Source organism: Mesocricetus auratus, unplaced genomic scaffold (genome assembly GCF_017639785.1).
Source record: "Mesocricetus auratus isolate SY011 unplaced genomic scaffold, BCM_Maur_2.0 Super-Scaffold_15014, whole genome shotgun sequence".
In the NCBI taxonomy this organism is placed as follows: Eukaryota; Metazoa; Chordata; class Mammalia; order Rodentia; family Cricetidae; genus Mesocricetus; species Mesocricetus auratus.
Window position 1 is genome coordinate 49,769,027 of NW_024429186.1, and position 17,420 is coordinate 49,786,446.

The following is a 17,420-nucleotide window of genomic DNA, read 5'->3' on the forward strand; positions in this document are numbered from 1 at the left end:
AGCTAGCTCAGACCCATGTCAGCTTTCTAATTGCTGCTTCAGGCTCTGTGAGCCCCTATGAGCTCTGCATTGTTGATTCTGTGGGCTATTTCCTGTGGTATTTTTAAACCCTTTGACTCCTACAATCCTTTCTCTTCCTCTTCCTTAGGATTCCCCCAAGATCCACCCAATGTTTGACTGTGAGTCTCTGAATCTGCTCCCTTCAGTTGGCATTTTATTTTTTGACCAGACATGAGCTCCCTATAGTGTCTTGGGCTATTCACATCCCCACCCACCCCTGCAAAATCTATTCTATTTCCTCTTCCCAGGGAGACTCATGCATATCACCTAGGGACTGCCTTATTATTTAGCCTCTCTGTGTATGTGGATTGTAGCATGATTATTATCCTTTACTTAACAGCTAATATCCACTTACAGGTGAGTATATACCATGTTTGTCTTTCTGGGTCTGGGTTATTTCACTCAGGTTGAATTTTTTTAGTTTTATCCATTTGCCTGCCAATTTCATGACACTCAACTGTGTAAATGTACCACATTTTCTTTATGCATTCTTCTGTTGGGAGACATCTATGTTGTTTCCAGTTTCTAGCTATTATAAATAAAGATTCGATGAACATAGTTGAGAATGTGTCCTTGTGATAGAATGGAGCATCCTTTGGTTATATGCCCAAGAGTGGTATAGCTGGATCTAGAAGTAGCTATAGTTCCATATTTCAAGAAGCTGCCATATTGACTTCCATCGTGGCTGTTCAAGTTTGCACTCCCGCCAGCAATGGCAGAGTGTTTCCCTTGCTCCACATCCTCACCAGCATGAGTTGTCACTTTTGTTTTCATCTTAGCTTCTATTATCCACATAATAGAAACGGAAGAAATATTGCCAAATTCATTTTATGAGGCTATAGTCACTCTGATATCCAGACCAAAGAAAGAAAGAGAATTGCAGACCAATTATCTCATGAAAATAGATGCAAACATACTCAAATAATTACTCACAAAGCAAATCAAAGAACACATCAAAAAGATCATCCAATATAATCAAGTAGGCTTCATAGCAGAGGTGCAGGGACAGTTACACAAGTAAATCAGTCAACAGCATCCACTGTATAAACAAACTGAATGAAACAAAACACCTGATCACTTCATTAGGTACTGAAAAAGTCTTTGACAAAATCCAACACCCCTACATGATAGAATTCTTAGAAAGAATAGTGATACAAGGAACATATCTCAACATAATAAAGGCTGTTTATTGAAAAACCTATAACCCATATCAAATTATGAAGAGAAACACAAAACAGTTCCATTAGAATTAGGAACAATGCAAGGTTTTCCATCTCTCAGTTTCTATTCAATAAAGTTCTTGATGTTCTGGCTAAAGCAATAACTGAAGGAGATCTAATGGATATGAATTGTAAGGAAGAAGTTAAAATATCGATGAATATTCACAGATGATATGATAATATACATAAGGGACTCCAAACATTCTACCAGAAGATTCCTACACCTAATAAAACTTTCAGTGAAGTGGTTAGATACAGAATTAACCAAAAAAAGTAGCCCTTCTATACACAAATGCCATGTTTTATGAGCTACCTCATTTATTAATCCTCCAAAATCCTAAGTAACATAATATCATTTCACTGATAAGGAAGATCACTAAAGATAAATAGTCTTTCAGAGTTATATAGATGGAAGGAAATTAAGTGGGCTGTGATGGTAAGTAATAACAAGTGTTTACATCATTCCTAAGAGTATATGCTGGTTGAGTTCAGTTTCAGTGCTTTGATTTTTCTTTGTCTTCGTCTCTCTGTCTTTCTGTCTCTCTGTCTCTTTGTCTCTGGATTTTTTCGAGATTGTAATTTAATTGCAACATTTCTCTCTTCCCTCTCTTCCCTCCAAAGCCTCCCATATGACTCTCCCCACTCTCCTGTAAATTCATGGCCTGCTTTCTCATTAATTGTTAATAACTGAATATACTCATTATGCAATAAATTTAATGTATATATATGTGTGTGTGTGTGTGTGTGTTCCTAAAAAATAACCTATGAGTACATATAACATTAATTGCATGTGTTTTCAGAACTGGCCACTTAGATTTTGTTCACTTTCATGAAATCATTCCTAAGTGGCTGCTGGAAAGGAGGTAGAAAAATGTAAGTTTCTGTACTGTCTCAACAAATTTGAGGGAACTATCAATGTTACATTTTTATTAGGTTGAAAATTTCTTTGTTATTGATTTTGGTAAGCTTAATCAAACACTAAAATCACTGCCATTAGTAGACGCATACATCATTGGCCTGGGCATAAGTTTGCAATGCTTTAGAAGTTGTTCATCTTGCAATATTGTCACTTGCCTGTTTTTATTTCTTCTAGACTTGGATGATCCTGTAGTAACTGTTCATCAAAGCATAGGTGAAGCTAAGGAACAATTCTACTATGAGAGAACAGTGTTTCTCAGATGTGTGGCCAATTCCAACCCCCCTGTGCGCTACAGCTGGAGACGTGGCCAAGAAGTGTTGCTACAAGGATCTGACAAAGGTGTAGAGATTTATGAACCCTTCTTTACCCAGGTAAGAGATTAGGAATGGTATTCCTATCATATATGACTGATAATTACTTTACTCAACATATTCTCCAAATCTACTCTTTTGTAAAAACAATACATGTTTCATTGACAGACAAAGACACAAAGATATAAAAGACAGCTAGTTTTATAAGTGATAGTTCAATTTGAAATGCTGATTCCTGTAGTCATATTTCTACATCCATTCGTTCACCTGAGTATTCTTTTAAAAAGCATGGCTATACACTTCACTGACAAGTTTGATTAAAAATGTATCTTAAAGACATAATTGTAATTTACCAACTTGCAATGACAAACTTATATTATTATTCATTTTTCTTTAATTACTGTTATTACATATATATGGATAGATACAAAATATATGTATATGTTCATATATACAACCTCACATGTCTGTTTAATGTTGCTGGTATGTATATATGTTGTCATGTTGACCACTGACATTGGACCACCAATTAGGAGCCTTAACTATGTAGAAGATTAACTCTTCTTCTCCCTTTAGTCATTAACTGTCTGTAGCTCTTATTATTGTCCCCTTTCTACATTAGCATGTCTATCATTGTTTGCTTTGTTTGGCTATTGTTTAGACAGTCAAGTTGAATCATGGAAGTAGCTTGCCTTTCATTTCTAAGACATACAGCTCACAAGTGACCTCTTGATCCTCTAGCTTTCTCTGCCCCTTTTCTGAAATATTCCTAAGCCTTAGGCACTGATATTGAGATTTAGTTGTAGTAATTAGCCCTAGAAAACCCATGTTCAGCAGTTCTCTGCATTTGGCCCAGTTGTTTTCTGTAAAGGTGTCTATCTGTTGCAAAGAGAAGCTTCTTTGAACTGTACATATTTGTGGGTATAAGTGCTTAGAATGATGTTGGGAATGTTACTGTTTAATTAAGTGGCTGTAAGAAGTTCTTCTCTGAGATCGATGACCTCACTGGCTCAGAGTACTTGGCTATGTTTCAGAAAGCAGGCATAGGATCCCTTCTGCTAGGCAGTTGCAAAGTCTAATTAGACAACTGTTGGTTATCCCCCAATTATGTATGTCACTATTGTACCTCTATGGATATCCTGCTGTCGTGGTCATTATTCTGGCTTACAGGCATTAGAGCTGTATAGAACTACTGGTTGTTTTTCTCCCTTGGCAGATTACATAGCATTTGCATATACTATGAAAGCGAGTCTTGAAAGAGAAACATTTCCAATAGATCCAGCTGGATTCCCTGTAGCCCTGTTTCCAAAGTACATTGTATCTTTAGTAATAGGGACTTATATTTAATTTCTGGGAGGAAACCATGGGAAACAGCAATAACATACATTGCCTGGGTAATCTCTTGGATTCCTATGACCAAACACTGGAATGGAGGTTTATAGTGTGAAGTACTGAGATTTTTCTTAGTCCATAGGTTTTGGACAAGGGGAGTAATATTACCTCTAATTATCATAACTATATTTAGATTACATACATATGTCTACAAATATATATGTATGTACCTGCAATTTAGTCCAACCAAATACGTTTTATATAATTTCTTATAAAGAAATGCCTCATCATGAACTGGACTCAGGCCATGTATTCTAATGAAAGTTTCTGGGTATCTTTCTTGACTGGGTTATATTTGTTTTGCTTTATCGCAAGCATCACAAATGGAAATGACTGCTGAAACTAATATAGCAAAAGACTATGTGACTATGCCTGGGAGAATGAACTAAGATCTGTTAGGGCCTGATGGGAACAGAATGTACACACCTACTCTTTAGAAAACAGCATCTACTGCTGCAAGGTGTCTGTATTTAGACCCTGGGCTACCATTTTGAAACTGCTTAAATTCAAACCTTCTGTAGGATTGATTCTGTAGCACATAAACGTTTTATAGGACTTTACAAATATGGAGTTACAGACTAAACTGTTTCTCCAAAATTATGCTAACTGATGAAAAATAGAATAGATGAGATGTTCAGGTCTAATCCTAACTTTCAAGAACATGTTCATAATACAGAAAAAAAGTCACAAGGAAAACATCTTTACCTACAAGTCTACTTAACAGCCACCAATATCCTCATTTGTAGCTGGTAATTGCCAACAAATTTGATAATACTGTGATTTTTCCGTCATCTTGTAGTGGAAAGCAATGCAATTGATTTTATTTAAATTAGAAACAACCTTTCTTGACATGTTGATCCCAGCTCACTCACCCTCCCCTCTTCCCCTGCCCACCCCTAACCCTCACCCCATCCCCCCTCTGCTTCCCAGGGAGGGTGAGACCCTCCATGGTGAAATCTTCAAAGTCTGTCATATTAACCCAGGAAGGGCCTAGGCCCTCGCCATAAGTGAAGGCTGAGACAACATCCCTCCATTTGGAATGGGCTCCCAAAGTCCACTTGTACCACAGGGCTAAATACTGGTCTATTATTCAAGGCTCCATAGATTGTCGAGGCCTCCTCATTGACACCCACATTCAGAGGGTCTGTGTCAGTCCCATGCTGGTCTCTCAATCACCAGTCTGGGTCCAAGGACTTCCCCTTGTTCAGGTCAGCTGCCTCTGTGGGTTTCACTAGCCAGGTCGCGACTCCTTTGCTGATCACTCCTCCCTTTCTGTCACTGGTTGCCAGGAGTTCAGTTCAGTAATTACCTGTGGGTGTATGCCTCTGCTTCTATCAGTCAATGGACAAAGGCTCTAGGATGGCATATAAGGTAGTCATCAGTCTCATTATTGGAGAAGGGCATTTAAGGTAGTCTTCCACTATTGGTTAGTTTGCCAGTTGGTGTCATCCTTTTAGGTCTCTGAAAATGTCCCTGGTGCCAGATCTATTCTCAAACCTATAGTGGATCCTTGATTCAACCTTGCTATTCCCCCATGTACTCTTCTCCTCTTCTCCCCCTCTATTTCTCGAAGCTTCCTTTCCCCTCTCATCACATGTTCCCAATCACCTGAGGAGATTCCATCCCCTTCCCCTTCTCAGGAATACCATGCATATCTCTCTTATGGTCCTCCCTGTTTCCCAGACTCTCTGACGGTGGGGTTGTAGGCTGACAATCCCCTGCCTCAATTTGAAAAGCATATATGAGTTAGTACATACCAAGTTTTTCTTTTTGTGACTGGGTTACCTCACTCAGTATGGTTTCTTCTACTGCCATCCATTTGCCTGCAAATTTCAAGATTCCATTGTTTTTTTTTTTTTCTGCTGAGCAGTACTCCACTCTTTAGTTGAGGGTCATCTGGGTAATTTACAAATCATCTATTTATTGAATTAGAAACTTAAAATATCCTATACTCTTAATTATATTGGTTAAGACCACTATTTGTCTATTATTAGTGTTGCTTTAGATTTAAAATTAATTATGTTGTACTATTAAAATATAACCTAAGAGGCCGGGCGGTGGTGGCGCACGCCTTTAGTTTCAGTACTCGGGAGGCAGAGGCAGGCGGAGCTCTGTGAGTTCGAGGCTGGGCTAGACCGACAGCCTCCAAAACAATACAGAGAAACCCTGTCTCGTAAAACCAAAAATATATATATATATGTAACCTAAGGCCATATTTTCTTTGTGTGATGACTTTGCTCTTTCATATTTTCTTACTCTTATTTTGTGATCATATATATGAAACATCCTTGTATTAGTTTCTACAGACATTTTCCCCACTGATCACTAAATGTACTTTATGATTAACAATCTTTAAATAATAACAGTTTATATTAAAGTATGTCTGATTAAGTGCTCTTACCCTATAACAACAATCTGTGTACTTCATTTAAAAATATATTTCTCACAATTTTAGATACTAGAAAGTTCAACATTAAGGTATTGGCACCCAGTAAGAGCATTCTAGCTACTTTGTAACAAAGAAACAAAAGTTCACTCCTATGACTGATGCAAATATTCCTAAAATAGAGGAATAACTTTATATATGAGTACTTGGACATTGATGTACCTGCCCTGTAAAGGTCCCATGTCCCAACCCTGCAAGAGGGACAGTTAATCCAGTATCCATTGTGGACAACATAGACAATCCACTGTGGAGTTCTTTAGCTCTTGAGTCTAGAACTCCATAGTTTATAATGCAAAAAGGTAACCTTGATCTGCCATGTGCAGGATATGGGACCATCTTTGCCAAATGTAGAGATGTTCAGGCAATGCTCCTCTCTTCCTGACATCGTTGATATATAAGGAAGTGGTTAAGGGAAAGAGGATTTTAATGCACAAAAAGTAGAAAGAAGTTAAAATGGAAGCTAGCAAAATGGTATAGGACCATACAAAATGTGCACAGTAGCATCAGAAATAATAATTAAGCAAAGTAATTCCCTAATGATATTCTATACCTGCAATATACTATACAGTAATTTCTCTATGTGGGGAAGAGTTTACTGTGAAGATGGGATGGCATACTGGGACAACACTGTATAAGGATTCAGATGAAAGTTCATATACTTTTAATGTTAGGAAATTAAATTTCTGTGAAAGATATTAGATTTTCAATATTAATGATATTCAATAATGTCTTATTTTTTAATAAAAATTATTTCAAAGATGATGAGATGACTATCATGTGTGCCTATGCATACAGGCTAATAACAACATCAATTTGAGCTTAATATTTATTTCCCAATCCTCTTGAGTAACAAAATCTTATTTATAGTTTCTTGCACTCATTATTTCCAAAATGAAATCAGCATGTGTTTTTGAGACTTATATGAAATCTCAGCCACATAATAAGTTTAAGAAGAATAATTATGCTTTTTCAAATCTCTACTCAGAAATGATGAATGTGAAAGCCAAGCATGTATTTATATGTATATGTTTATAATAGATTTGAGGTACAAATGAATATAAACTGGAAAGTAATCATTGCCCAGTAGATCAGGATAATGATATATATTGGGAAAATATATTGAAAGTAACTTAAAATATCAATACAGGATATAGGTATTTTTGGTTTTTATTACAGAATGTCAACACTGGAACAGCAAAGACTAATATATAATTTTCTTCTCATTATTTATTTTACAAAAGTGTTTATTTTTCACAAAACAGTTTTTAATGGATTTTATTTACTGGCAAGTATAAAATAGATTTAAAATTAAATTATAAAGTTTCTGTGTTATTGCCAATAAATGCAAATTTACAATTTAGAAGCTGCATATTTATTTGGCATTTTCTTAGAATGTTTGTAAAAATGGTCCTGATATGATGATGTATATGATAATTACATCAACTAATCATAAGACTGAGCATATTTACATCAATAAAATCATCAGTTACATTAAGGCTAGTTAAACTAAGTATATAATTATACAATAATCTAATCAATATTTCTTTTAAAAATGTGTAGAATTTCACATGCAAAAATAATCCTAACATCACAGGATATTAAATTTAAATGAATGACAAAATAGAACTAATATTATGTGATAAAGTAGCACCATTTGAAACTGTGCATATACAATATCTATACACACGTTCATATACGTGGTGGGATCCTTTTTAATTAAATTAGAAACAAACTTATTTTACATGTCAATCCCCTTTCCCTCTCCCTCCCCTCCTCTGCTGCCCCCCACTAGCCCCATATCCCAGTCCCTTTTTGTTCCCCAAAGAGAGTGAGGCCTTCTATGTGGCATCTTCAAAGTAGGTCACATCATTTTGGTTAGGGACTATGTGCTCCCCCATGTGTCTAGGCTGGGAGATTATCCCTCTATGTGGAATGAGCTCCCAAAGTTCATTTGTATGCTAGGCATAAATACTGATCTACTACCAGAGGCCCCATAGATTGCTGAGACCTCCTCACTGATATCCACATTTAGAGGGTCTGGATTAGTCCTATTCTGATTTCTGAGCTATCAGTCTGGGGTCCATGAGCTCCCCCTTGTTCAGGTCAACTGTTTCTGTGGTTTCCCTAGCCTGGTCTTGACCCCTTTGTTCATCACCCCTCTGTCTCTGAAACTGGATTCCAGGTGTTCAGTTCAATGTTTAGCTTTGGGTCACTGCTTCAGCATCCATCAGCTACTGGATGAAGGCTCTAGGATGGCATATGAGGTAGTCATCAATCTCATTATTGGGCAAGGGCATTTAGGGTAGCCTCTCCACTATTTCTTAGATTGCTACTTGGTGTCATCCTTGTAGATCTCTGTAATTTCCCTGGTGCCAGATTTCTCTTTAAACCTATAATGGTTCCCTCTATTATATTATCTCTTTCTTTGCCCTCCTTTATTCTTCCCCCAAATCAAGTTTCCTGCTCCCTCATGTCCTCTTCTCCGCTTCTCTTTATCATATCTCCCTCTTGCCTCCCCCCATGCTCCCAATTTTCTCAGGGGACCTTGTACCTTTCCCCTTCTCCGGGGTACCATGTGTGCCTCTCTTATGGTCCTCCTTGTTTCCTAGCTTCTCTGGCAGTCTTTGTGTGACTGGGTTGCATCACTCAGGATGGTTTCTTCTAGTGCGATCCATTTGCCTGCAAATTTCAAGATTTCATCGCTTTTTTCTGCTGAGTCGTACTCCATTATGTACATGTACCACATTTTCTCTATCCATTGGTCAGTTGAGGAACATCTAGGTTGCTTCCAGGTTCTAGCTATTACAAATAATGCTGCTGTGAACATAGTTGAACACATATCCTTCTTGTATGAATGTGCAAATTTTGGGTATATGCCTAAAAGTGAAATTGCTGGATCTTGTGGAAGACTGATTCCCATGATCCTGAGGAACCTCCATATTGATTGCCAAACTGGCTGTACAAGTTGGCACTTCCACCAGCAGTGGAGGGGTGTTCCCCTTTCTCCACATCCTCTTCAACATAGACATCATTGGTGTTTTTTTTATTTTAGCCATTCTTACAGGAGTAAAATAGTTGTTTTGATTTGCATTTCCCTCATGGCTACAGTAAGAAGTAGTTCAGAATAGCATGAATTTTGTAAGTCTTAAAACTACACTTGACTTGAACTGGATCATCAGGTCACTTTGATGTGACAAGGTCCTGAGAGGAAGGACCACTGGATAGAAAAGGTATCAAGGAATATAGGAAAGTTAGGGTCAGGTGGTGTTGCACAAGGGAATTTCTTAAAAAGTACATTATCAGTTTGAGAGAAGGAGGAGTCAGGAAAAGCCATCTTACAATGGGACTGTGTGAGCAGAAATCTTATTGAACAACGTTACACAAGGATAAGACAGGATTGAGTGCTTCACAGATCAAGCACACAGCAGCCTTGGGACCGATAACCCTACTATCTTCAGAGTTAAGAAAAGCCAAGTCCCCAGGAACTGAAACCTTAACTTCTTTGAGGCACTGGCCCCAGCAGACCCAGGTGAGACCTAGCTAAGTCTGCTGCTGGACAAGGACAAAGAACTAGTCTCTGAGAAAGCCTTGGGTCAGGCTGGCTCTCAACAGCACTTAAATTGTGTTTTTACTTTAGATATGGAAGTTAGAATATAATGACTAGTAGTGTTGTGACTACAGTAAAATATCAGAACCAATTCTGTTTATATATCTAGAGCTTAGTTCTCATTGATGAACATTTTCCCATGCTTTCCTCCATTTTTTGTCTAGCTCCTGGGGATCCTAATTAATACTGATCTGCTATAAGATCAAATTTCTTATATTCCAAATATGAGTGATGTCATGCAGTGTTTGGTTCTCTTTGCCTGTCTCGATTTAATGAAGTGACCTTGTGTTTCATCCATCTTACAGAGAAGATCAGAGTTTCATCCTTATTAACAGTTGAATGGATTTCTGTATCACACAATTTCATGATCCATTTCCCTCTGATAGAAACTCAGAGTTTGTTTCCTGGTTTTAGTTATCAGTGAAACCAGCATTGTGATCTTTCCTTATCAAAGTGATTTAATTTCCTTCATTTCCTTTGGATACATGCAAAGGGAAGGGATTTTGATACCAAGGACTTTTTTGTTTTATTCTTTTTGTATTATTTTTTCCTTTTCTTCAATTAAATTTATTCATTTTTGTTTTGCATCCCAACTATGGTTTCCCCTTCTGTTCCCTACCTTCCACCTTACCTCTACTCTCCCCACACCAAATTCACTCCTTCTCTGTTTCGGGTAAGAAAAGGGCAGATCTCTCATGGTTGGCAACAAAGCATGGCATACCAAGTTGAGGTAATACTAAGTTCCTTTCTTGAAATTAAGATTTGGTGACACAAAATATTAGAAATAGGCTCCAAAAAGCTTGCAAAAGCATCAGGGACTTTCACTGCTAGGAGTCCCACCAAGCTATAAAACTGTCACATAGAAGGCCTAGGTTGGTCTCATCCAGACTCTTTATCTGTTGGTCCAGTGTCTATGAGCTCCTATGAGCCCACATTTGATAAACACCTTCATTGGTATGGCTGGATGCAAGATTAATTCAACAGAATATCAGTAGATAACTTATATACAAATGATAAGCATGCTGAGAAAGAAATAAAAAAGCACTGCCCTTCACAATAGCCACACAGAATATAAAATATATTAGGATAATTCTAGCCAAGCAAGTAAAAGACCTGTATGACAAGAACTTTAAGTCTTTGAAGAAAGAAATTAGAGAAGATATCAGAAGATGGAAAGATCTCCCATGCTCATAGATATACCAATTAACATAGTAAAAATGGCCATCTTAACAAAAGCAGCCTACAGATTCCATGTAATCCCCATCAAGATTCCAAAACAATTATTTATAGATCTCACAAGAACAATACTCAACTTCATGTAGAAAAACAAGACCTCCAGAACTAAAGCAATACTGTATAATAAAGGAACTTCTTAATTTCAAGCTCTACTTTAGAGTTATAGTAATAAAAACGGCATGGTATTATCATAAAAACAGATTTATGGATCAATAAAATTGAATCAAAGACCCAGGAACTTGTTCTTAATGCTTAGCACAATATTCATTCTCCTTTTTATAATTATTGTACTAATTAATATTCTTCCTAACTGTTCAAAGTTTAAATTTCTTCATGTCCTCATTCTTGCTTGTCTTCCTTTCTGTTTGCATTTTTTCTAAAGTTGTAGTTAATTGTTTCTTCTAAACTGTCTCTCTTTATTTTCTTTTTGAAGTGATACGACATCTTAATTTAGATTGATTTATATTTCTATAATGACTAATGATGCTGTGTATTCATTTGTATATCTTCTTTTTAAAGACAATTGTTTTATTACACAGATCATTTTTGAATGAAATTATTTGTGTGTTTTGTTTCAGAGAGGTTGTTAATCTATTTTGCTATTTACATTTTTATACCTTTCATAATATAGATATCCATTCCCTTCAGATTTAAATGTGCAAATATTTAATTATTAGAGTCATATTTCTTCAGAAATATATTTTTGTATTGTGAAGCCCAAATTTTAATCAACAGACACTTTTTGAAAAATAATGTATATTAAGAACCCTATATGTCATAGTAGATACTGAATACCTTTGCCCCTGTGGAACTTGGACCTCAGTTAAGAAACATAAACCAACATATTCACTGGAAATTCACAACAAATCACCATCTAGTGGTTTTTAAATAGATGCCATAGTATAGGGAAGCTGCTCAAAAGAAAGATAACTTACCTTTTATTGGTGATGTCTTACTGGGCTTCAAAACAATTTTAACAGTTTTCCTTAAAAATTGTACTTCAGATAAGAGAGGGCCATTAAATGGCAAAATAATAGAAACCACAAAGTCTCCTCCAAATAGTGATGAAACTAATTGAATGGTCATATAAAGTTTACGTGAGGAATAAATATAGTCGTGTTTAGACTGCCTAAAGCCATGGTTGATGAAATAAGTTTTATCTGAAATGACCGTTCAACGAAGAAGATGTGTTTATTATTTTGTAGCACATAAAAAGCATGATGACAGACGTAGTAATGGGAGAACACAGGATGATTTGGCTGAAGGAGAGACCCAGTTATCTAGAGTAGGTTGAACATTCCCTAAATCAGAATAAATCAGTGTGAGGATTTAGAAATGTGCCAGACATTGAGGATCCCTCATGGGAGGACTCACCCTCTATGGGGGTGGAATGGGAGGTTGGTGGGAGGCATGGGAGGATGAGAGGGAGAGGGAACTGGGATTGGTATGTAAACTAAGATTATTTTTAATGTGAATAAAAATTTATTTAAAAAAGAGCTGAAAAGGTAGAAAAGAACAAAGGGAAGAAAAAGAAAGAAAGAAAAAGAAATCCAGCACCATATGTTTGGTTTAGAAAGAAGGCTGTCAAAGAAAAAAATGAGTCAAAGCTCATGTATCATTATCTTGGGAATGATAACAGTGTGGAAAGGATGATAGATTAAATTCTGAGACAGAATAACAGAGAATCTGATAGTGATAGTCACTGGGAAAGTAGCAACGTACCAAAAAAAGTGAATAACAGATTATAGAGTGACCAACGAAGTGTGAAAGTGAGCTCATGGAATTGATGTACCCTGAAAATCAACATGAGATGTCTACAAAACAGTGTGAGATGAAAACAGTGTTGAGAGTTAAAGAGAGGGACATGAAAAAAGTAATGCGAAGAGAAAGCCAAGGAAATCCAGGGGGAAAAAAATCAAATATGGCAGGGAACAGAAAAATCAACTTCAACTTACTCTTTCTTGGTCAAGTATGAAGTGTGTGTGTGTGTGTGTGTGTGTGTGTGTGTGAGAGAGAGAGAGAGAGAGAGAGAGAGAGAGAGAGAGAGAGAGAGAGAGAGAGAATAGTATTGGAAAAACAGAAGTCAATAAACAACTCTAAGAAAAGGAAATTAGAAAACAACTCTAAGACAAAGAAATTTGAGAACAAGTGCTTATTGTAGATCAAGGAGGAGAGAAGAAAATAAAGTGCAAAAAGCCCCGATTACCAAACTTTACAACTAAAATGTCAAAAGCAACAAGGAAAGCAGCAGGGCAAAACTAACCAACAAACAACAACAATGAAAACACTAGAAAGACCTAGAATTTAATAATTACCATATTATTGGTGATTTTTCAAGTGTGACATCTCTTTCTTTTGAATTAGCAATTTGCTGTGTACCTATACACTGGTACTAAATTGATGTTGGGATAACGGTGGACATTTCACTAGGAGATTTAATTTATAATGTAGAAAATGAAATAAAAAATCAACCAAGAAGGGATTAGATTATTCTAATTATAAACACTGACACATTGGTGACTGTCAAAGATCATCTAAAATGTGGGGGCAAATAGAAAGGAATGGGAACATAAAAGCAAGTGGCTTTCTGCATATTTGCAAAATAAAATGTCATTTATGATATTGGTGGGGCTAATTTCAGTATCCTGTTGAGAAAGTAGTAACTAGATTGATATGAATTAAAGACAATATCCCATTGAGTATATCCTTATGAAGTATAATTAGGTCTGTGTTGAATAAAGATTTTTTATCATTAATTATGAATCTAAATAAAAATGCTCTGCACTTTGCTTATATTGGAGAATTATTACCATTTTATGGTTACCTTTAGAATATTGACTTCATGTAATTAAAACTCTTAGAGAAACATAGAGGCTTCCATTTAGAATATAAAGTCATCTTGTTTAATATTATAAATATATTTAGTTCCATATATTTAGATTATTGTTTGATTATATTGTATATAGTTACATATAGTAATGTGTCACTTATATTTCTGTTGATGTACATTTATTTCTTTGGGTAAGATTAAAGTTTCACTTGATTTTGATAATTTTGTCTTTAATGCAATTCTCTTGCCTTTCTGTTCTTCGATCAATGTAGTCTAGATGAGTTTTTACAAGAGAATAATACTTTTATTGCACAAACAAATATGATCTGATTGTGTGTAACTGAGTGAAAGGCTTTTCTTAACATGTGTTTGGTATCTAAGTGATATTTCATTAACATCTATTGAATTCATAACAGGTGCCAGCCAGGCAGGAAATTCTGCATACACAATGAATACTAAGCAAAGCCAAATGAACTGAAAGGTAGATGGATATTGCAGCTTGAATTGAAAAAGAATTATTAACTCTAAAAGTGCCTTTTCTGCGTTAATTCTGTGACTGCCCTCATAGTACAGTAGTGTGAGAAAGACACGATCTTTGCCCTGAGGTCCTTACTGGCAGACAAGGAGTCTGGGAATGATAAACCCAATGCCCATATAAATGTAAAACCGATGCTATGAAATAGAAGCATAGTTTATTTGGAAGGATTTTTACCAACAGGAGTAAACAAACAGAATTATTTGTGGAGAATTAAGGAGTGTTGGCATCCAAGAAATGGATGGAATTAAATAAGCATAGAAGAAAATAGACTGTGGAAAGAGTAATTTAGGGTATGAGATGAACATAAACATGTTGTGTTTATTTGTTAAAGAAATAAAATTATTCATGTGATTAGCATGGAGATGGAATGAGCCAATATCATATTTAAAAACAATAAGTCTCAATCCATGGTGGCACATTCCTATAGCGAAACCCTGATCAGGAAGATTGTTCCAGGCTAGCTTGGACTATATAGCTAGACTCTCTCTCCTCCTCTCTTGATAGATTGGTATTGATAGATACATAGATGATAGATAGATAGATAGATAGATAGATAGACAGATAGATTAGATTAGGTTGATGGGTAGATAATACATAGGCAATAGATAGATGATATTTATATGTACGAGATTATAACCACATTTCCAACACACCATCCAGTGCCCTGCTCACAGCTTCCTGGGGCCTGGTGACTGTGAACCGAGGAACCCTTCCCAGAAGACAAGCACACCCAGAGTCTGCCAACATTCAGGTACTAGTCCCTCCTCCACCTACAGGAAGAGGAGAGCCATCAGAGTATTAGACCTGCTTGCACCCACTGAAAGGGAACCATGGACCCATACCCACTAGGAGAGGAAGAGACTCCACCTGCACCCACTGGAAGAAGGGATGGGAAGACGACAATATAAAAACACATGCAACAGAAAAAAACAATCTGACACCACCAGAATCTAGGGACTCTACACCAGCAAGACCTGAACATGCCAATGCAGATGAAGCAGAAAAGAATGACCTTAAAACCAACTTCATGAAAATGATAGAAGCCCTCAAAGAGGCTTAAACACATGGAAGAACCCCCCCCAAAAAATAAATCAACAAATCTCTTTAAGAAAGCCAAGAAAAAACAACCAAACAGATGAAAGAAACAGTTCAAAACCTGGAAACTGAAATATAGACAAATAAAGAAAACACAAACTGAGGGAATGCTAGAAATTGAAAATCTGGGTAAATGACCAGGAACTACAAAAGCAAGCATAACCAACAGAATACAAGAGATGAGATAATCTCAGGTGTTGGAGGTGTACTAGGAGAAAAAGATTCATTGACCAAAGAAAATCTGAAGTCCAACAAATCCCTAACACAAAATATGCAGTAAATATGGGACACAGTGAAAAGTTCAAACCTAGGAATAATAGGTATAGAAGAAGGTGAAGAAACCCACCTCAAAGGTGCAGAAAACATATTTAACAAAATCATAGAAGAAAATGTCCCAACCTAAAGAAATACATGCCAATAAAAGTACAAGAATCTTACAGAACAACAAATAGAGTGGACCACAAAAGAGACTCCTTACCACATAATAATAAAACTCCCAAACATACAGAATAAAGAAAGAATATTAAGAGCAGCAAAGGAAAAAGGCCAAGTAACATATAAAGGCAAACCTATCAGAATTACACCTGATTTCTCCACGGAAACTCTGGAAGCCAAAAAGTCCTGGATAGAAATTCTACCAACACTAAGAAACCACATATGCCAGCCCAAACTGCTATACTCAGCAAAGCTTTCAATCACTATAAATGGAGAAAACAAGATATTCCATGACAAAACCAGGTTTAAACAATACATATTCACTAACCCAGCCCTACAGAAAATTCTGGAAGGAAAACTCCAACCCAAGGAAGTTAAATACATCCTCAAAACATAGGCAATAGATAATCCAACTTTACCAGATGCCAAAAGAAACAATGGGGGGGGGAGAGGATCCACACACAATACCAGCACCACCAACAAATTCAAAACAAACAAGAATCAACAATCAATGGTCATTAATATGCCTCAATACCAATGGTCTAAATTAGCGTATAAAAAGACACAGGCTAACAGAGTGGGTACAAGGACAGAATCCATCCTTCTGCTGCATACAAGAAACAGAGCTCAACTTCAAAAGCAGACTGTAACTCAGAATTAAGGGTTAGGAAAAGATTTTTTCGAATCAAATGGACTCAAGAAACAAGCAGGGGTATCAATCCTGATATCTAGCAAATTAGACTTTAAACTAAAAACAATCAAAAGAGATGAAGGAGGTCATTTAATATTCATAACAGGAGAAATCCATCAAGATGAAGTCTTAATTCTGAACATCTATGACCCAAATAAAGTGGCACCCACATTCCTAAAAGAAACATTACTGAAACTCAAATCACACATAAAACCTCACACACTTATAGTGGGAAGGCTTCAACATCCCACTCTCACCACTAGACAGGACTACCCAATAGAAACTTAAAAACACAAAGGAACTAGAAGACAATATGACCCAATTGGGTTTAACAGATATCTACAGAACATTCCATCCAAACATAAAAGAACATACCTTCTTTTGAGTGCCACATGAAACTTCCTCTAAAATTGACCACATACTTGGCAACATAGCAAACCTCAACAGGTACAAAAAAAATTGGAAAAAATCCCCTGTATCCTATAAGATAATTATGCTTTAAAGTTAGAATTTAATAACAACACAATTTGTAGAATCACTGCAAACTCATGGAAATTGAACACATGCACAATTGTACCACTCCTGGCTCAAGAAAGAAATAAAAAAAGAAATTAAATACTTCCTAGAATTCAATGAGAAT

General features: G+C 36.3%; 1 protein-coding gene across 3 annotated transcripts in view; it reads left to right on the top strand.

Moving 5' to 3' along the window:
• Nucleotides 1-17,420, top strand: part of Mdga2 (MAM domain containing glycosylphosphatidylinositol anchor 2) — an 819,241-nt gene that overhangs the window by 508,524 nt on the left and 293,297 nt on the right. For all 3 annotated transcript variants that reach the window (XR_005876310.1, XR_005876311.1, XM_005072803.3), the window contains exon 4: nucleotides 2,374-2,570. Coding sequence is in view for 1 of the 3 variants with exons in the window: in XM_005072803.3 (XP_005072860.1) it covers nucleotides 2,374-2,570 (197 nt within the window). In the remaining 2 variants the exon portion in view is untranslated. The remainder of the gene's footprint in view (nucleotides 1-2,373; nucleotides 2,571-17,420) is intronic.